This window comes from Cyprinodon tularosa, unplaced genomic scaffold (assembly GCF_016077235.1).
Source record: "Cyprinodon tularosa strain WSP-4 unplaced genomic scaffold, ASM1607723v1 ctg441, whole genome shotgun sequence".
Classification (NCBI taxonomy): Eukaryota; Metazoa; Chordata; class Actinopteri; order Cyprinodontiformes; family Cyprinodontidae; genus Cyprinodon; species Cyprinodon tularosa.
This window is the reverse complement of record NW_024039165.1, coordinates 976,459-998,420: the sequence shown is the minus strand read 5'-3', so window position 1 is coordinate 998,420 and position 21,962 is coordinate 976,459. Positions and strand designations below refer to the sequence as shown.

Genomic DNA, 21,962 nt, shown 5'->3' with positions numbered 1-21,962 from the left:
AGCTATAACAGACACTATGGAACTGTATTGCTTATTGTATGTCGCTGCTTGCATATTAGAAATTATGACAAAATAATGTCACTTTATGCTTCAAGTATATAAAAAACATCAGAGACTTTAACAAATGTTGCTTTAGAAAACTTTCTGTCCTAACTCTGAAACTCAATCTCTTCATTCTTTACGTGTTCTAGGATTTTAACCTTGGTTTTTAAATCAAAAATTATTGTTTTTTGACGATACACTGTTTTAAGTTGATAGCTAACTAGAGTTGCGGTTGGTGCATGAGGCTGTCATCATGTGATGAGAGGTTGCGAAAGATATCTTAAAGTAATAAGCTCTTAAAATGAAGAAAATTACAGAAGCCTATTCAACACCAAGTCGAATTCCTTCTAAGTGCAAGCCTGCTGGGCAATAAATCTGATTCTGATTAAAGAAATAAGAAAAAATTCTTCTCAAAACCTATCTTCATAAAAATATATCAGAATGGTAGAAAGTGTTGTGTTCTAATGCAGCCAAATTTGAACACTTGGACTGAAAACAATGCATACAAAGCACTAGTTCAAAGCAAAGAAGTTTTTCATCTTGTTTGTTTTGTAAATTCTTACTTCTAACATATATTTTTTTTTACATAGAGGAGTTTATAATGTTATATAGTTTTTATTTATCTGTTCTTATATAGTTTTTGCAAATAGTTTTTTCTTTTATCAGAGTTAGAATTATATTGTCATTTCTAATGTAGACAGACATATGGACATAGGGTGCAGAGTCAGGAGTTATATAACACAAAACATGAAGTATAACATCTACAATATGAACAAAATTTGTCCTCTCTGCCTCTAAAGCCTTGTTTATAAAAAACAAATTATAAATATCATAGTGTTTATTTAAAGGAATGGGTACTGTCCTCTCAGCCCTCCCTTCTGTGGCTTCACTGATGCTCTGGCCCTTATTTCAGGGCGAGAAAAAAGGCGCATTGCGTAATAGTGTGCTTGAAATAGCTTGTGTCAGAAGTAGACCTGTGTCACTGTTGCAGGCTCTGTGATCAGAGTTCTGGATAAACGCAGGCCAAAGGGTGCAGAAGATGGTGAAACAGCGACGCGCTGTGGATTGGATTGGTACTGCTTCCAGTATGAATAATCCCAGTCACCCTTTGATAAAATGCAGCGCACACATAGAGCCAGCGGAGAACAATAGAAATAAATAAAATCCATTACGTTTGATTGACTCTCCATAAAGAAGATAACCAATGTGGGTATATATAGGCTATATATGTTTAATCGTTGAGTTATTTCATAACTACAAGTTGTTTGAAAACATATATAAATATACATTATTGTTTTATTGGAGGCTTTGATCATGTAATTGCAGGCTATTTAACCATGTCAAATGCATTCAAACCCCACGTTTTCGTCACAAGGTCAGTTTTAAATGATTTATGTGTGCGCATCGTGATTTCTGTCCCATGACACCTTTGCTTTCTCTTTCGGACATTTTTTTTCTTTTTGTACTCATCACAAAATAAATAAACATTAAAATTTTATCTTTTTTTTTTTCATCATTACAATAGATCTTCCAGGTCTTAATCGCGGTCAAAGCCAAAGCGAATCGCCTCCCGGTTTTCCTTTTGAGGAATCATTTGATAGCCCTGTTAACTTTCATGTAACATTGTTTCTTGAAGGCATCCACAGCGAGCGCCTCAGTGTCATTACTGTGAGAAATGTGCTTTCATATTGGACGTCTTTTACGAAAGTCCTGGAAGAGATAGGACACCATAAAAGCTGAAAACGCGGATTAAAAGCCCATAAAAGCCCCAAATCGCCACAAATAAAGCAGCATTACGTGTTATATATTTACAATTATAAAAATATGTAGCGAATAATTAAAAATCGTTCAACATTTATTAAATATATTGAAATATTTTGCGGACTGGCGCGTAAATGTTTAAAAAAATAGCAAAAAAAATATTATTTTAATAATTTTTTACATCTAATTAAACCAAAAGAAACAAAAAACATTTTCTACACCAACCCGCATTTTTCACACATCCTGTACGCCTAAAATATCATGTTTGAAACTCCATATAGCTACGCCCCTTCCAGGACCTTCGACAATCCATTCAAGCCAGCAAGTTTGGAGAGCGTGTAGAGTTTAATCAATTCATAACGTCGAGATGGAGCCGAACTCACTGAAGGTAACGTTTGTTTTCATGCGTCCATTTATTCCAATTTCCCTTTGCTTGCTTTAATCAATAAATGCCCTTCTTTTAATCATAATTATTTTATAAAACACGCGCGAAACTTCCACGCGTTGAATTAAATGTTTATGCTGAACATGTTAAACAGTTTTCATTGTTGTGATTGTGCGCAAAAATCAAGAGGTGGATGTAATATATTTACAGTGCGTAAAGATACAAATTTTAATTATTTATTTTTTTTATTTTTATTTTTTTTTTCATTTCTTTAATATATAGGCCTATATATATTTTTTTTTTATTAATAATTTTTATTTTTTATTTCTTTCCACAGTGGGTGGGCTCGTCTTGCGGTTTACATGGACCATATATATTCTATAAAGCCTTTAAATTTAGCCGGGATGGCAAAGCCAGAATCCTCGCTCTTGGGGACTTTTTCTTCGTCAGATGCAAACCCGAGGATCCTATATGCATAGCGGAGCTGCAGCTTCTATGGGAGGAAAGAACAAGCAAGCAACTTTTATCCAGCTCCAAACTTTATTTCCTACCCGAGGATACTCCCCAGGGACGATCCGTCGCTCATGGAGAGGTAGGAGTGTCTGAATCGCTTCGCTTATTTCGAGGAATTTCTACATTTGTTTACAGTTTTTTTTATTTTTCTTATTATGACATTGATGTATCAATTGGTGAAGAAAAACCGACTTATAGCGGAATTTGCTCTTTATACTTGTAGAGTCCAGCCTTGTTTGTCTATTGTGGTGTCAACATGCTGAATGCGCACTTGTCCAGCTGCGCGCAATAAGAGCTGCGCTCCGTGGGGTTAATGGTGTCATAATAAAAAAGAGAGAGAGAAAAAAAAATGCTGTGAGTGTGTGTGTGGGGAGGGTTACAAAAAAAAAAAGAAAAAATAATGCAACAATCCTGTTCCTGCCTGTCTGTCATTTTCATTTCTGGTTAAAAGCATGTCAGATATGCTGACATTCAAAGCGGAAATTGCGAAACGCTGTAGTAATGATTGCATGATGGGATCAGATGCAGATCCGTACGATATTTATTAACGCTGCTTGATGTTGAAAGTCATAAAAAGGCTGCCAGAGGCGAGCCGAGCCAGTGCTGACACGTCTTAACTATATACCCTCTTTGCTTTGCATAATGTTCCCTAGTGAACATTTCTGTCCTCAAACAATGATATTGTCGGCTCACATTTCTCTCAGCCGCGCCTGCCTCGCTGTTTGTTGGCGCAGACATGCAATGGTTATGATTGACTATGGCCATATGTGGCGCCTGTGATCCGGTTACGCTCAATGGCATTACACTATAAAAAGGAATTTATTGGTGGGGGTGTGTGGTAACACTGTAAACCCAAACAAATCCAAAGATACTCAAAATGTTTCTCATAGCTGATTAAATTGAGGTATGCATACAGAGATTTAGAGTTATTTAAGAAACACAGTTCAACTGCAGCACATATTTAGAAGTGTAGGTCAGTACAAAATTAAGATATGTAATATAAATATTTTTTGTATAAAGTAATTCTGGACTTTTTTCGGTTCATGGTATAGGCTACAGTAGGTATTGGAAGTATTTTGTATTTAATCTAATATTATTTCATAAATGTATTGAATTTTAACAGCTTTATTTGTTTATGTTGGCGACAAATCCTGCAATAACAGTTTGATTACACAATATTGAATATGGAGGTTCAGTCATCTTATGTGTATTATGAGATGTTTTTGATTTGTGCTTTGAAACATTTAAGTGTTCGGAAGAAAATCCACTTAAAAAAAAAAAAAAAAAATATATATATATATATATATATATATATATATATATATTCTTTTTTTTTTTCTTGAGTTTTTACGGTTGACAGTAGGCTGACAGGAAAGAGGGCATGAGAGAAGGGAAGAGACATGCGGCAAATGACCACAGGTCGGATTCAAACCCGGGTCGGCCGCATCGAGGACTAAAGGCTGATTTATACTTCGAAACTAGGTCGTCTGCGTAGGTGTCGCAGTGAACAAAAAGAGGTCCCCGCCCCCTCCGCAGACACTCTGCTGCACCTTTCCCAAATTGTAGGTGAACGTAGACAGCGCCGCAGAAAGGAGGCCGGCTTGTTTTGTTTTTATGACCGCAATTGCGGAAAACGACTCCTGAAGTAGGACCGGCTAGAAGAGCGAGGTGCGTGAGAATGCTGGAACCCTTTTCCCACCTGGATCCCCGCTCTTTTTCACCCTCATATCTCTCCGTTGTCGGAACAACTTAAATCTAAAACGTCTGCGTAAAGCTCACTGCGACACACTGCTGCGGGGAGTATAACCAGCCCTTAAGGCCTCCGTACATGGGTCATGCGCGCTAACCACTGCGCCACCTGCACACCATTGAAAATTAATATGAATTATATTCCGCTAATCCCAACATCATTCCATGCTAGCCAATTGAGCTACTTAAAGCTAAATCAACCATCTTGGCTTTGGTTGTTGCAAAATGATGTGCTGTCCGCCTTGTTTAAGGTATCGTGGAGGATTTTCACGATAAAAAAAAAAAAAGACCCACTCTCTCCACTTCATGCATGCATGAGCCTATTTCTCCTCGTGCACGCTCTTTTAAAAATTGCTTTTCTCATGGCTCATACGTGGCCCTAAATCACTACACAGAGCGGGGAATTTATAGTGAAATACGTTAACTTACCATTCGGAGAGATGATCACTGCTTTTTGCTTCCCGTTGGTCACATAAAACATACATAAACATACATACGCCTGAAAGTGAAAATGCGCATAAAAAGATAGCTAAAGGGTTGAGCGTGTAGGCTGCCTAATTATTGAAAATTAGGAGGAACACTTATTTTGTTGATCCGTTCAGAAATAAAAGATTGTCCTCTATACCTTTAAGTAGGTTCTAAAAGTTTTTCTAACGTTTTTTTTTTTGTTAAATTACACACTTGTTATCATTACGAATATTATTTGTAATGATAACGATCATTCTGTCAAAACAATGGGCCTAACAATTCATTAGAAAGTGACTTTTTTTTATTTTCTCCATGGGTCTTTGAGCTGTTAACATTTAAAAAAAACTTGTATACAAATTGTGACACCATTGGTGCTGTTCCAAAAGTTTGTTTAATCAGCGTTCCCAGATTATGAGCCGTGGAACAAACAATATGTGTGTTTTTTTTCTCTCGGATATAATGACAGCAACACTTTAATTGCTGCTTACTTGCTTTTGATCACTTTGCGGCTGCGTGGAGATTACTCTCTGTTGCTGTTATATTGTTTATAGGGGCGGACAAAGCCGTGTTTGTACTTGACTCTTCCGCTGATGGTTTACTTACATTCTTTCCTCTTGAGTAATAAGAGCAGTTATCACATTTCCCTTTCATGAGAAAGGTGGCTATTTATGGCCAGCAGCTTAGACAAGCTATCATCTCTGTGAATTCTTCCTTTGAGGAGGGGGATCTTCTCCTGAAACCCCCCTGGCGTTAGTATTTAACACACTGCAATTATTTAGTAATTACCCTGAGTGCATGCATTGCCTGTCCTAAAGACCACACTTGCGCAAGACATGTCGGCTCCACCCCTTCATTCCCATAGACTTATTTGCATTGCAAAATACTCTCATTCCAGTCCATTGACTATATGTGGAAAAGATAATATATTCAATAACACAGGGTCTGCTCTGCTAAATTAAGTCACCCACATTTGCCACATGTGGTAAAAGCACATACAGTAGACATGCTGATTTAAAAGGAAAAAAAGCAAATTTCTTGCACTGATTATCGATTTTACACTGATAAAGCACACTGTAAAAGTGTTAAATGATAAAGATAGGCACTTTATAAATACATAATAAAGTTAGATTGTTATGAATGCATTTCAGTTGGACAAATCTATTTAACAGCTAAAACTCGATCCCCACACATAATTGATTCGTTATTAACTAGTTATTTTTTTAACTACATTATTTGGCATGATGTCAAACTTTATTTGTCAGTTATGGTTTATTAATACATTTGGATAACAAAGTATTTGCACAGTCAGTTCCTGCACAGGTTAGCATTGTGTATGTGTAATTTCTCAGTTCAGAATACAAGCATATATTCATATATTACAAACAAAAAACAAATGCACATATAATAATATGATAAAGAGCTTATAGTAGAGTATATTATTAATGTATCACATTAGTGTATGCAATGTCATCATGACTAATAGCTGTTTGAAATGAAATATACTTGCTGTGTATAAACAAATGCAAGGAATTCACACCTTGCAGGCCAATAATATATTCAGTCTGTTGGATAGAGTCTAGAAACCCACACCTGGCACAAATGATAGAGCCAAAGATAGCAAATGTCACAGAATGTTGGAAGCCATCCAATGACAGATGACAAAGAGAGGAGTGAGGAAAATGTGGATTTATTGTAACTGATATTGTCCCTGCAATATGGAAGAATAATATCACCACCGTATAACTTTCTAATATTGTGAAAATGTACTGCAAAGGTTCCAACCTATCACAGCAGACATCTCTGCTGATTCCACTGTGGCACTAGCATCTTGACCAATAGGAATCTACTATTTTATTGTGATTCGGTCTTAAATCCTTGACGATACTTATCTTTTCCAAGGTTAACACGTAAATATTTTCAGTTTGCCACAAGCTAAAATGTGCCATGGACTCAACAGATTCTAGTCAATTTAATGATGTATGAGCAGCTTTACTACCTAAGTCATAAAATGTTACTGTCATAATAATACGTCTTCTTAAACTTATGCAAACAATGTGCCATTGATTGGCGACGATATCAAAAGCCTTTTTTTTTTTACTGTAGTACATTTAAGCAATGTTGTTAAACTATTAAGACATGAAAAGTCACTGATATTGTAACAAACTTTGAATACTCTATGCCATTCATCAGCACTGATGGCTGCAGAGATCAGAAATAAAACTTGTTAAAAATGTCATATTTTAACACTTTAGCTGTTGCGAAATATTCAAGGCATTAATTTTTCAATAAAATATTAGCAAACTATATCACCAAAATATTCTTTTGTATTGGTTTGTATCCCAGACAGCTACAGCTTAGAAGGTCCTGCTTTAGCATTAACATTGTTGGTAAACCAATTATGGCTTAAAATATCTCTGTAAAAGGGGTCAACTTTTTTATTTGTTTTTTTAACAACTTATGCCTTACTTTCATTAAAATAGTGTTAATTATCAAGAACCGCCCCTGGGTTAAAAAAGCTCATTTTGCTAATAGACAAATTTTTGACATTAGTGCTATTACTAAGTTACTGTTGGAAAAGCTAATTTTCCTTTTTATTCCAACTCAAACTTTTTAAATGATGTTTTTATAGTCCTTAACCTTTACAATACACATATATTACCAAGCATAATACTTAACTAATTTGCTTAATTAAAAAAAACAAACTTCAATCCCCTCTAAATGTTGTAAAGCAAATAAAAGAGACATAATTTCAACTTGAATCAAATCATTTCTCCTGTGTGGATTGTGAATTTTAGTACAGACGTCTTAAATACATAATGTTCCTTTGAAGTTTCACAGTTCAGACTGTGTAATTTGGAGGATGAAATGCTATAAGTGCTATGTAGCCTGTCCTCAATTAAAGGGCTCATTTTTCTCTAAGTAAATCAAACTACTTACTGTATATTACAGCAGTGGAAATCAGCCTGACAGCTTTGAGTCAGTTTATGACCTTCAGTGAGCCCATTCAGATTCTCGCTGACTTTGCCCCATAACACACCAATCTGCACCGCATGAGTCAGCTATACAGGAGGAGTGCCTGCAGATGTAATTCATAATCCAAAAACTACACACACACACACACATATATATATATATATATATATATATATATATATATATATATATATATATATATATATATATATATATATATATATATATATATATGTATGTGTGTGTGTGTGTGTATGTAATGTATACAGTATGCACTGTATATTATAAAAATAGAGAACAAGTGTTAAATTCCACACTTGACAAAAGTAAACATTACAGATGCTTTCTTTATAAACCTTACATTACCTGTTTTCCCTTGGTGATGATAGATTCACGGCTGTGCAGCAATACTGTAAATCTGTAACTGACTAAAAGGCAGCAGCTTAATTTGTCCTGGTGAGTCATACAGATATGAGCATGATAACTTCCATTTCTCAGGAAATGTAGTGTTTTCACAGGGTTTAGGTGCTAAATGAGAACATATTGTCTCGTGAGATAAAGTCTAAAAGCTGCTATAATTGTAGTTTATGGTGTATATTCAATAGATCAGGTTGGATTTGATTTGAATATTTTCACACAGTTTAAAAGTGTCTGAATGTGGAGCGTAATCACCTGGTTGTACCCTGCTTTCATCTCGAGCTTGAGATGAAAACAATAACCTCCACATTCCAAAAAAAAAAAAACTTGTTTAAGACTTTTATTAAACTTTCTGGAAGTGGATTACTGATTCACTTGTACTTTGGAGCTTGGAGGTATGATGTAATTTCCTGATTATTTCTCAGGTATTTGTTTGCATGTAACCTCTCCAGCAGCTTGTTTGTAGTTTTTTTTTTCTTTTTGCTGTGCAGTGACGGGAGGAACCAACCCATGACCTACTGTGCTTGTTTTTCTTCTGTCAAAAGGGTTGAAAGGTCAATTCCTTTTAAAACGTAGCTAGCCCTTTTTTATACAACAACCAGTCAGCTTTGGGCTGGAAATAAAAATAATGATTTGAGGGAATGCATGCAAACTCCCAATGCATGTGTTTTGCTGATTAAATGATAAACAGAACAGGAGTGAATTTATGAATCTATTTATACCAAGTTAATTATTAGGTCCATGTGCAGAGGAGGCTCTATTTTTCACTGCGTTTCGGGCTGACAAGCAGTGTTTACCACCACCAGTTGAGGCCAGCTTGGTCTTTAAACAGGCTTTGTGTCGGGTTGCTCACCCATTATGACGAACCCTCTGTTGGGGCCCTTTGCTCTATTTGCTTGCCTGCAAACTGCCACTGACTAAGCAGTCACATGTGTTTTAAAGCTCACTGAGTGACACAATTTTTCTTCTCACACCAAATGTCCCCCCTCTTCTCTCCTCTCCTCTGCCTGCCTGGCTGTAATACACAGATTTCTGTTTTTGGACAGAGCTGTTGTAGATAGCAGCTCACCGACACACAACACCCACTTATTGTACACTCCTCCTTCAGGCTCTCATAATTGCTTATTCTTATCTTTTTACAGCACATCCTACTTTTGCTGCATATGCAGCATAGAAAGAGGGCCGCCCTCTTAATGGGAAGTGTGCATCAGTGGAGAATATTCCTGGATCATGTTATATTAATGCGCTATTATCACCACCTCTGATTTCATCTGACCTCTCCTCTCCTCTGTTCTGTCCCTGTAGCTGACAAGACTTTGGCACATAGACACAGGCACACTGACAGGCAGGGGTACTGCAGCAGTAGGCCCAGTATTGATTGCTGTGGAAAACACTTTGGCATGCATCCAGAGCCATTTCTTCAGCACATGGCAGGAGTCCATGCATGTGTTCTGGTGCTGGCAAAGCCAGCTTGTAGGGGAAATTAGATTGTATTCATTTGCTGCTTCTTTGATTTTGTTTTTTTTCCTAAGGGACAAAACACTGAACAAATAATTTGAGGCATCTGGAATACTGTTGAGTTAGGTATAAGTGGTTTTGATATGCAGCATTTTGATAGATGAGGTCGTTCTGCAGAATGGCCGGAGTGTAAATGTGATATGTTGGATTTTTACAGACCTTGTTACTCCGTCTGGTCTGTGCATTAAAACAAATCTCCCCATTCAGATAACAATGGCAGGAATTTCATAAAGTAGAAGTGAAAGGTGGGGGGTATTTTGAATTTGTTTTTTTTAACTGTGCATGTGCGGGTGCATGCCTCCTCCTGCTGCAGAACAAGTCATTAACTCTGCACACTGCCCTCCAGTGAATTCCTCACCATTGCTGAAATAGCATGTAAATTATTACCAACTATTTTGAATAGTGTAATTTAAAACCTTTAAAACGTAATAGCAGAGACTTCAAAGGCCATAAAAAAAAATCAGCCCTACAAACATTAAGATTTGAATTTCTTTTTTCTTGTTGCGTTTTGCTGTGTAAGTAATAACATGTTTCTAGCCTTGCATGTTTGACGACACACTGGAGACTTTTGGCGTTCCTAAGCTCGGTTTGTTCCACTTTGTCATTCACTAACCACTTGAACAGGCAAACATTTGCCTTGATGCATGACTCCAGTGCCTACAGCTACAGTAGATCTTTATTATAACTTCTGATGCAGCCACAGATGGGAAGCCCCTTCTCGGTAATCCAGTCAACATTTTTAATTCTTCACTTCCTTGGGCGAAGCATTATGCATTCAGAGCCTCTCCCTTTATTTTCATTGCATCTTGCTGAAATGGAGCATATAAGGCTGCAGTGATTCGAGCGGGGCTGACACAGCTTTTTGCCGCGGTGTCACCTTACATGATGAATGCCTCACCCACTTTCAGGATGGCTTTGAAATCTCTTATCTCTCTGTTTCTGGTCGTTTCTAATGCTGCTAAAGAATGCTAAGTGTGTATATCACCGTGGCTTGTGTAGCAGCAATCTCTTAATGGAATCAGTGAATAAAAGATGAGTCCAGCAGTGGTTCGTCGATATGCAGCAACTTTTATGCATATATGAATAAACTGCACAAATTAAGCAGTTTGTCATGGTGTAGAATCATTCCCACCTCTTTAAATTGTGCACCTTGAACTCCTTGGAATCTGAGAGGAGTCTCAACAACATATATTCTGATTTGATTGTCCCTGGCAAACCTCCTGAAGACTATTTAAAAAAAAAAAAATCCTGGATAGATTTGTTTTGGGACACTGCAGCCAAGGTCAGCCACGGAGAGGAGAGACAGATAATGAACTCATATTGTGTTTCATAGCTTCTTTTTCTCTTCCCTCCTTCATTCACAGTGCTTATCCTGCTCCGTCCACATCGCCCATGTCACCATGTCCATTACTCAATTACTAATCTCCTATGGCCTTAGGAATTCCTGCGCTGACCTCTCGGAGGCTGCAGCCTAAAACCTTTGCAGTGTGTGTATGTGGCCACGGTATAGAAAGACAACCCACCCACTGAGCTTCAGCTCCCTTTGACTTCCAAAAAAACAAAGTCTTTGCATTCGATAATTAGCATTCAGATAAGCTATCTGTACTACAGCTACATTATTTACATTTTTTACTAATTCACTTTTGTAAAGATCTCTTCAAGAAATATGTTATGAATTATGAATATTCTCCATGTATAACAAGGATCATCAAAGTCCTGACTTTCCAAAATGACATTCTGGTTGTATTTATATGAAATACCACAAACTACACACCAGTTCCTGCTCTTAAGTCTGCTGCGGGTTTAGTGAGGCAGCAGTAGAAGAACCCAGTATAACTTGTGTTGATGTTAAGGACAGGAGACTTCAGGTTTTCTTTGTTAAACATGAGATGGGAGAGAAACAAAGATAATCGATAAAGTGTCCCTACATAGACAGACCTGTCCGAGCCTATTAACTTCAGACATGCTACTGTACAAACACTCAGCCAGCCATGGTTTTTGATATTGACGCTATAGCTCACCACTCATAGGACCGTGCTTTGAAGGGCAGTAGTTGTCAATTAAGGGTAAAAAGTTATTTTTAGTTGTTTTTCTACTTTTTTTGTTTGAGAGGAACATGGATAGGCATTATGATGGGTTAATAATTGAGTTGATCTAAACTCAGATTGGCAACAGATTAAAGGGCTATTTCACAGTATTTTTAGGAGCCTAAACTCAATCATTCATAATAAAAAATTAGGGCGGCAGACAATAATTATTTTGCAAATTGATTAATCTATTGATTATTTTTCTGATTAATAATCGGATAGCCAAAGATTATTTAAAGAAGACTTTTTTATGAAATTAAACCACCTTTTCCACTTGTTTACTTCTGGATAGAGCATATTGACAGATGCAATTTTTATGAGTTATTTTTTTTATTTTTATCTTAAATGCAAAACACTTTTATATATTTTTTTTACAATCTTAGTATATTTGCTGCTCTAAATGTCAGCTAAAGGCATGTTTTAGAATCTCTATATTCCAGTTGACTATTAATTATTAATCGATTACTAAATTAGTTCACAATTTAATCGATTAATCAGATTAATCCAATTAATTGTTTCAGCCCTATTAAAAATATAATTTATCTGAACTGCTTAAGGGTTATCTTGATTAATCTAAATAAAACTGATTCCTTAAAATAAAAACAATATATATATATATATAGACTTAAAAAAAAATCTGTCCCACTGCATGTTTAGGGTGTGAAAAAGAGAATGATCAAGATAAAAGTTCTACTGAGAAGATATGGCTTCTTTTGGTCATGCTAATTGGTGCACAGCTCTGCTTAAAAAAAGGAAAAAGGATTTATCTAGTTGTATTTAGATGATGTTGCTTTGTTTAGGACCTTATTGTCTTAAGTCTATGTACCATCATTCCTAATGCATATCATGCAGCTCCAGTAAGGTTGAGGTATTGATAGTCTGCATACATGATGTTACATTCAGCTGGTTGTATTTTAATACAACAATAAACTCTAGGCAGCTTTAAATCAGTGTATCTGTTTATCTTGGCACTGGAGGCAAAGTTACTGGAAAACAGTCATATATTTAGACTCTGTTAGTGTAGGAATCCTGTTGATGTGTGAATTGACACCCATGTGTTTGTTGCGTTGCTGATGTGTAGTGTCACCTCTTGAATGTTAGGTTGCAGGCCTCTGACCTATATTATCAAATAGCCCCGCTGGCTGTGTAAACGGACGCCACTTTGCTTAACTACTAGCTGCCTAACTCGAAATGACAGCACAGTGCGGACAGCGGCATTTACATAGGGGGCATGGCCGGTAGTTTGTAAACCGCCTTTTTGAAGCCTGGTATCCAAGTAGTGAGACGCAGACCCCTAAAGTGTTTGCTGAAATACTGCTGGAATGATTCATCTTGGACACATTACAGGACATCAAAAGCTGAGATATTTAGTCAGCTGCTAAATTTAGAGGAATTGGTGTCATTATCCTGAAGTTGTTGATGATTATTCTTCAACCTATTTAAGTCTCTATTATTTCCTTAACCCAGAGCAGGGTGTACGCTGCTGGGACAGAAATGAGAAATTTCAAACATTGGGTCAAGAACGATGATCCAGTTTATCTTATTAGGGTTCATTCACAATTTTTCATTTTTTGCAAGTGTACAAATTATACACAGGGGGGCTCAGGCTCAACCTTACACCTCATATTAACATTTTAATGTATGTTTTTAAGTTGCATGCTTTATTTATTTTCAACCTTTTATAATATTGCAACTTTGTAAGTAGGTATTCAGCATTCCTCATTTCACCTCATAATAGCCACATAACTACAATAGAGAAAGATGTCTTTGTCTGGGGTGAAATAAAGAATGTGTTAAAAAGGAGGAGACGTAAGGATCTTTGTCACTCTTCACAAATTTTAACTTTAGTGCGTGCTTTGTTGATGCAGTGGTTAGCCCGCATGACCCATGTATGGAGGCCTTAGTCAAAAAAATAAACTACTACTGTCTACTGTCAAAAAAAAACTAACAAAAACGAGCCACTAGTGCTGTGAAAACTCAAAAAAAAAAACTTCTACTTTTACTTTAGATCTAAATGTAAACTGATTGAGCATTTTAGATTCATTCAAAATAATACAGTAATGCCTCATAATGATGTGAGTAGATTTTTACATTAGAACCAAATACCCTTCTTAAGACATTAGCCTATTATTTGCTAATGTTTAGTGCGAGCTTGGTTTAGCATTCCCTCACTTTCACCATAACTTAAATCAGTATACCAAAGCTATGGTTTTTATACTAAATTTGGACATTTTTATATATTTTTTAATGGATTAGGAGGTGATATTTATGTTATTTTATGATCCTTTAAATGCAGAATTGTGTTTACAGGACTGCTAGTTATGTTGGATGGGCAGCAGTAAATTTAAAGCTATAGCTCCCACCTCAGAAGGACAGCTGTTTCTGGGTTAGTAATATAACCCTGTATCCTGAGTCAAACTCATTACCCAAACATGTGTAATCAGCTGAAGCCTAGAGCAGTTCAGGTCTGTTCCAGGACTGTTAAGAAAATAACCCAAACTCTGCTAATTTTAACCTGCCGGGATTTTTTTTTTAGTGTACTTTTTGTTAGGTTGATGTGAGACAATAAATGTAAAGATCTGAAAAGACACTAATGAAATTCTTTGAAATATAAGTATTTATATATCTCATCTCTTAGCTTCACTCTTCACTAAAGCATATTGACTTTGACAAGTTGTTTAGTCATCTCTTGCACTTCCAACCAAAATAAAATGGTGGTGATTATATAATACAAATCATCTAGTTGGAGAACCAGAACAGTGTTTTGTTTTGTTCATGCAGTGGCATTGCAGGTTGGTGCAATGATGTTATTGCAATTCTTTCTCAATAATCAACTTGGACTTGTTCTCAGAAACTGCGCAGAGAAATTTCTTAATTCTCCACTATTTACATATTTCTCAACCACATCTCATGTCTTATCCAAGCCACAAATCATTCATCATCTTCCTATTCCCAGCTCCCAGGCTGTAACTAGTTTGAGTTTGGCTGGTAAAGTAGAAAACAAAAAAAGGAAGGAATTGTTATATGGGGGCTGCTTTTTTCAATGCAGCAGCTTACTTCATATAACTGAATATATTGGGGACTGTGTTGACAGCTGCTGGATTGTACTCACCTGTTGTGTTTTTTTGCTCTTAAGCCAAACAAGTCCCCAAACAGGATCTGTTGACACGCTAGCAAATCACCGCATCTTTCAGCGGATTAATATAAAAGCAATCACCTATTTTTTTCCCCTTCCTTGTCAGGGTTTTATGTTACAGCTCACTCGCTCTATTATCTCTGCTTTAAATAGACTCGGCTGAAACATTTGCTTTCTTTATGCGCCTTCAACAGATTGCATCAAACTACAGTGGATAAATTCTGTGGAGAAACAGAGCAATGTGGCTCTTTTGGCTGCAGGCTGAATGCTATTTACTGTTGTTCTGCATTATTTAAACGGCCTGCTTTTTTCGACAGTCAGTTTTTTTACTGCACGGAAAGCCGGTTACAACCACCCGCCACCGCTTGACAGCTGAAGACAGCTCATTATAAGACGACCAAAAACCCATGTTTGATGTTTTTACTTAGTGAGGGAGGCACAGCTATATCAAGCTATCCCTTGCAGGCTTTTGCTTTATAAGGAAATACTGTCTCCAACTGGTTGGGATTTGATATGCCTGTAGTTGGAGTTGATGTGAGAACTGAATATGGGTAATTGTATAGACAGAGCACTCAGAGAGAATATGAAACGCTGAGAAGACATGTGTTTGTTTTTAGAATATTGTTGAGGAGGGAAGAAAAAAAAACACAAAACAGAAATGTTTTAATCAAAACAAGGAACCGAAGCAGAAAAAAAATAGATCCAAACATCTGAGGAGTTAAAGGATGTAGAATTTACAGCAGAGTTGTTCTTTTTGATTACAGAAGACTGCTTAATTGCAGCTTTATTGAGTGCACACCCTCTACTTACACACATAAATATAACATAATGAGTGTTATTTTAATGTCAGCTGTACACAAGCTCTTTGAGGGGAAATGCACAAAGCCAGACAGATGCCTGGTAAATTGGAGATAACCAAGGTAAACATCAGAGACCTAGCTCCGTGTGTTTCGGCCTTTTTCAGACATCTGTCCTCCAGATTTCCCTGTTTCTGTAATAGCCGTCTTAGAGCAAAACCACTCCATTCTGTTGGTAACAAGCACTTTAGCCATTAGCCCCTTCAAATGGAAACACATTTAGGAGTCTTTGCTGCCTCCCCACTCCGCTGGTCTTGAAGTTGTTCAAGTTGGAGAGTTATTAAAAGGAGCTGAATCAACCTCAGGAAAAAAAAGGAAGTTAAACCCACACAGTGAAGAGAGAGCAAATCCTATTTAGTAAGCCAACTAAACTGACTAAAGCACTAAGCTTTAAGTCATTTCTCAGTGCCTGCTAGACACATTTCTACCTATTTTCCAAGTTCTACCCTGTATTAGAGACTCTATTTGGACTTAATATTGCTTTCTATTCATAATATTTCTTCTCTAATAATTTCCCTCTAAACTCTGGGGGCGTATTAATCCTGAGTAAAAAAAAAAAAAAAAAAAAAAACATGCTATGTCTCGAGATCAGCAGTCCAACTTTTCTAAATGTTAATCAGAAAGTCTCAACACAGCGACGTCCTCATTGACATTGATTTAACTCCCCGACGTCAATCCAATTCAGCAATCATCCGCATCATCCATATTCATGCCGCTGTAATTTACTTACGCTAATGTGCATCCACAGCCCGCCACGCTGCTGCTCGTTGCTCATGCTAATTTAGTTGATAAATAACGACGGTCCGTTTGTCGTCTTTTATTCAGTGATGATGTCCTGATTCCATATCCAGTTTTACCCAACTCTTGACCCTAATTATTACTACCTTAAAGCCCGAAGCTTAATCAAGTGAATATCATATGATGCAGCATTAAGACATCCGAATCACATTACGGATGAGTACTTACACTTTAAAATGCATCACTATAAAAAACGTAGTTAATAGCTTCATCAGCTGGGAAAAGGAGTAATTGAATTTGACTACCTTAATAAGGGAAATATTTTCATGCTATGAAATGTTAGTGATTATGGATGTACAGTATGTTTGGAGTTTGTTAGCCATGCCTCCGTGATATGCATACTGTGAAACAATGTGGGCAAAAATCCCACAGCATCACACTCCCTTTACCGTACTTAGCATTTAAGCAGCATTAAGAACTTTGCTGCATAATCATCCTTCATTTCAAGCATGGTGTTACTTCCAAACCAAATGGGACCAGCTAATGTCCTGGTTCTATTTCTCAGACCTGCAAAGAAACATTTGTGATCATGGAAAAGAAAAGACTTCTTGCTTTTCTTCCAAATAGATGTTTGACACGTAGATAGCCTCAAATGGACATAATGGAGACTTTCATCCTGAGCAATCAGTCAAAGTGAGATTTAGGGATTAATTGCACTGGCCTATCCTTTGCCTGACTGAACACCCTGCCTAGGTTTACAAAGTTTTCAAGATCTAAAGCTGTTTGATCAAAGCTCTAATTGTATATGAAGGCAGATTTAGATGAGAAACTAGTATTATTTTGTAACAACTGAGGATCAACGTACATAGTTGAGCATTTTTATGCTTTCTGCATTCCGAAGAAACATTAAAAGAAATAATTTCTTTGATGTGTCATATAGAAAAAAGGAGGCCATGGATTACTAATAAAATATCACTTTTGTTTATTCTTTTTGCATATTTATTTTTAATTCATGTCGTTCTGTTATTATATATATATATATATATATATATATATATATATATATATATATATATATATATATATATATATATATATATATATATATATATATATATATATATATTTTTTATTTATTGTTGGAGATACCAATAATTATGTTGGTGGACAAACAGTTTGTTAAATAGCTTTTTATTAGGTTAGATATTTTAGTAGCAGAGTATCCTAGTGCAACAAAAGATGGCTTTCTTTTAAACTTTTTTTCCCCACATCTTTACCAGGGTGCTATAAATTAAGGTTTAATCTCAGATTTGCTAACTTTCCGTATTACATTTAGACAGAAGACATCTTAATGTAGAAATGTGAAAACATACATGTATGCCTTCTGAACTAACAGCTCTACCTCTAACTCTTTCAGCACGAGGTGATCGCTGTGTCTGAGAAGGTAATTGTGCGGCTTCAGGACCTGGTGAAGTGGACGGTACCGGATTTCTCGGGATGGGCCAACGGTCTGAAGGTGGAGCCTCTGAAGCCCTCAGTGCTTCGCGAGCTGGGGACCAACGGAAGACGCGAGGCCCTCCACCGCTACAGGGAGAGCACCCTGACCAGCGGCCTCAACTTCAAAGACGTCCAGAGGGAGCGAGCAAATCTAGGTAAGCACCAGCAGCTTCCAGTCATTCCCAGAAGCATGCTGCATCATTCCCTTCATCCCTGTGCTGTTATATTGTTTACGTGTTTGTTTCCTTTTCTCTCCATAAATCACATCTTGTTTATTGCTCTTTGCTTGGTTTAACAAGTGCCGTCTTGAATGCAGTAATTCATCAGTTTGTAGCTGAAGCTTCTGTTATAATGAGCTGTGAATTACACTAATAGCAGCAGGCTGTTTACCAACATATTATTATTGCATACAGTCAAACAACTTTGGTTTCCCTACTGGAAAAAACATAGCAACCATATTTATTAAAATAGCTGCATCAAACTGTAGTTTAAAGCTCCTGTGATACCATCAGTCCAGGTGTGATAATCATCTGTGCAGCAAAGCAGATTAGAGGATCACTGCTGTGTGCATCTGAATGGTTGCTTGGTGTATTCATCACATACACTGTGCCATTAAGTACTTGTTAACGCTTGATTCTTGACTCTTGGGCTCTCAGTGTAGTTTAAGCTATGAATCAGTCGCACCATAAAGCTGAAAATGACTCATCCAATGCAAATAGGAAACTCTGGCATTTGAGTTTAATAATCAGAAGGAACATTATGTTCTCTTTGAAGCTCTTGGCCTCTCTCTCTCTCTCTCATGTGGCTGTGATGTAATGCCTTATGTTAACCAAGATGTTGTAACATAATTTATCAAACAAGTTAATTCTATCTTGATCACTATTTATTGTGAAGCCACAGAGAGTTTGTCTCATATTTTTATTTTAGTTCATTGTTTTTCTCGAACATACTATTCTTAAATGTTTAAAATGTTTGAGGTATTCTGTAGCAAATGTTGATTTATTGATGACTTGTCTAACGTTTTCTGCTCCACAAAGAAAAGCCATTATGTGCTTCTGGGTGATGCTGTAATGCCCTTGATTACTGAACCCTGCATGAATCTCATACGCATAAACGACAAGACAATCAATAATGAATGCTTTGTTGTTATTCTAGGAATCAATACAACGTGAATCTGCTCGTCTGTGTGTGTCTCTGTGTGTGTTTATGATTGCTTGCTTTCATAAGTAGATTTGTCAGCTTGCTTTTTAAGCGGTATTATGTTCCATATCTTGGCTCTCTATAAATGTGCGGCTAGATTATATAGATTAAACCATTGTGGGTGCAATAACTTGATGATAACACTATGGTTGCTTTGTGTGTGTGAGTATGCGGTGTTTGTGCATGTGCGCCTATGTTGCTAATGAGCAGCACTGCCACTAATGACTCCATCAGGCTGTTTCTAAATGCACTTGTCACTCCGATGGGACACTCCGCCAGAGATTCTGCCCACTCAGCAGAACGGGCCATAGATTCTGGCAGGGGCACTTGAGACATACACACTTACACACCGTTTGATAGCAGCAGATGTACACGTGCGATGCACAGACAATGGATTGTGTGCACTCATTTGTTTGTTTGCTTGCTGCATCTTCGGCGCGCGCCGTTTGTTGACAGTGTAACAATACGAGTGGAGTGCTGGAGAGTTTTGGGGAAGCGGATCACTTATTCATCAAAGCAAACGAGCATTATTCTACGCGCTGTGTTTTGCATAGAAATATGAAATATGCCACTGCAATGCTGCTGATTTCAGAGATGAAATATTCATGCTGCAGCAGGAGCAGATCAGATAGAAACATAGCCTTAAAGCATCTTGTTGCTGAATGTCTAATTCTGTGTAATACTTTGGCTCATTCTATAAACTGATTTTTATGATGGCTCCTTTCTCTCTCTCTTTCTTTTTCTTCTTGCTTTAGCCTGAAGTGGCTGTATTTCTTGAGTGATGCATTTGCTGATTGTTATTCTTGGGCTGATGTGTAGCTACGTAAGAAGAATTGGATTGTTCCCCATAACAGGATACTGCAGCAAAACCACAAACTGCACAGAAAGCCATTGTGTGCTAAACAGCAATAAAGTGTGCCATTGTTATTGAGGGAAATAGTGTTTTGTTATTTTCTTTTCCCAATGTGTTATACGTTTCCTGGCTTTTTGCCATTGTGATTGAAATACCTTATTTTACATTCTTTTTAATATATAACATAAAAGCTGTTTATTTTTTTTTCTCTCAGCACATGAAGGAATGATGGTTTGTTAAATAAACAAAGCTCTGCTGTGTGTTGTCTTCAGAAAAGAATGGCTTTTTCAAATATTTAATTAGAGTGACCTTCACTGCAGTCTTGCTCTATTCACAGCTCCCCAAAGCCTCTGAGGTGTGGAAATAGTTGGTGTCATAACTCAAATTGCAGCTCTGGGTGTGTGAATGGTTTCAGTGGTGTACCTGAGGTAATCTTGTTTCTTAAAATACATACAGTGACAAATTCATTGGCAACTGTTTAAAGGCTTATAGTAGATTCCTTTCTTTACTGTGGTAGCATTGTCTCACACTGACATTTTTAAATAAAAATCCCACATTTATTCGTTTTTATTCTGTGTTAAAGTAAACAGTAGTGGTTTTATTTAAATCTTTCCAGTTTTATTTATCCTTTACTTTTTGATGTTGAGCATAGTATTTAGGAATTAGACTACATACTCGGTTATGAAGTGAGTGCCACCATCACAAACCTGAATGCTAAATTAACCAAAATCTTGATGGAATTAAAGTGGAGCAATGTCTTTTGATAAGTACGGTGATGGATCTGTCATGCTGTGGGCTTGTGGCTCTCTTTCAAAGGCCCTTGTTACCTTGTTTTTAAGTTTATGGCTTTAAGACTTTTTTTGAGTAGAATAATAATGACCCAGAACAGAAACCTGTGGCAAGAGCTCGGAGGAAGAAATCTGGGCCATCTACCACTTCTTAGCTTCCAACCCACAAAAAAAAAAAGAAAAAACAAACAACTAGAGAAATTTTGGGGGTTTTGCACCATCTGTGTTCTTATAGGGTTGTGGGAGTTTAGTTTATAGGAAAAAAAACAAAACAATATTTTTACATTTTTTTGGATTTTTCTCTGGGGATAAGGTTTATAAATGTTAAAGTAGCTTTTTTTCATTTTCAGGGTGTGAAATCATGGTGCTGCTAATTGCTCATTCAAGTAGCAGACCGATCCTTTCCAGGAACCTTGTCTTTTTGAATGTGTATGGTTTGAAGAGACATCAATACTTTTATCTTTACCTTAACTTTTACGCATAGTTTGGGCTGCCAGTAGTAATTTATTTGTCGTCTACTGACATATTTTTGTTTAGTTATGCTGCTGATATCAATTATGCTGTACATTATCTTTTCCAGGAAAAGATTTTTATCTATTAATTAATAATAAAAAAAAATGTAATTTTTCAGTGAAATAAAATCTAAGCAATTGGTTGGAGTTTGAAACTTTAAATGTATTTATAAACTGCCATCTTAAGGATAGCTAAATGCAAGCAATATGTTTTATGTGGGGTGGAATTACAAGCCAAATCCAGTTTAAAGCAGAAATATCACTCAAAGTGAACTTCGTGGAAGGAAAGAAATTACATTTCCATTTAAATCTTTGATTAAAATGTGATAAATGAGAATCTAACTTGAGAATATCTGTAAAGCTGGAAAAAGTACCACTTCCGTCCAGATTATGTACTGGTAGATAATCAGATAAAATAAAGTACACTTCATTTCATTATATTCTAATTCAATAACCTTTATAAGCAGC

At 36.6% G+C, this 21,962-nt stretch overlaps 1 protein-coding gene across 1 annotated transcript in view; it reads left to right on the top strand.

Moving 5' to 3' along the window:
* Positions 1-2,118: 2,118 nt before the first annotated feature.
* arid5b (AT-rich interaction domain 5B) overlaps positions 2,119-21,962 on the top strand; it is a 114,340-nt gene continuing 94,496 nt past the window's right edge. The window contains exons 1-3 of the mRNA XM_038300179.1: positions 2,119-2,191; positions 2,526-2,780; positions 18,062-18,296. Coding sequence (XP_038156107.1) covers positions 2,171-2,191; positions 2,526-2,780; positions 18,062-18,296 — 511 coding nt within the window. The 5' untranslated portion in view covers positions 2,119-2,170. The remainder of the gene's footprint in view (positions 2,192-2,525; positions 2,781-18,061; positions 18,297-21,962) is intronic.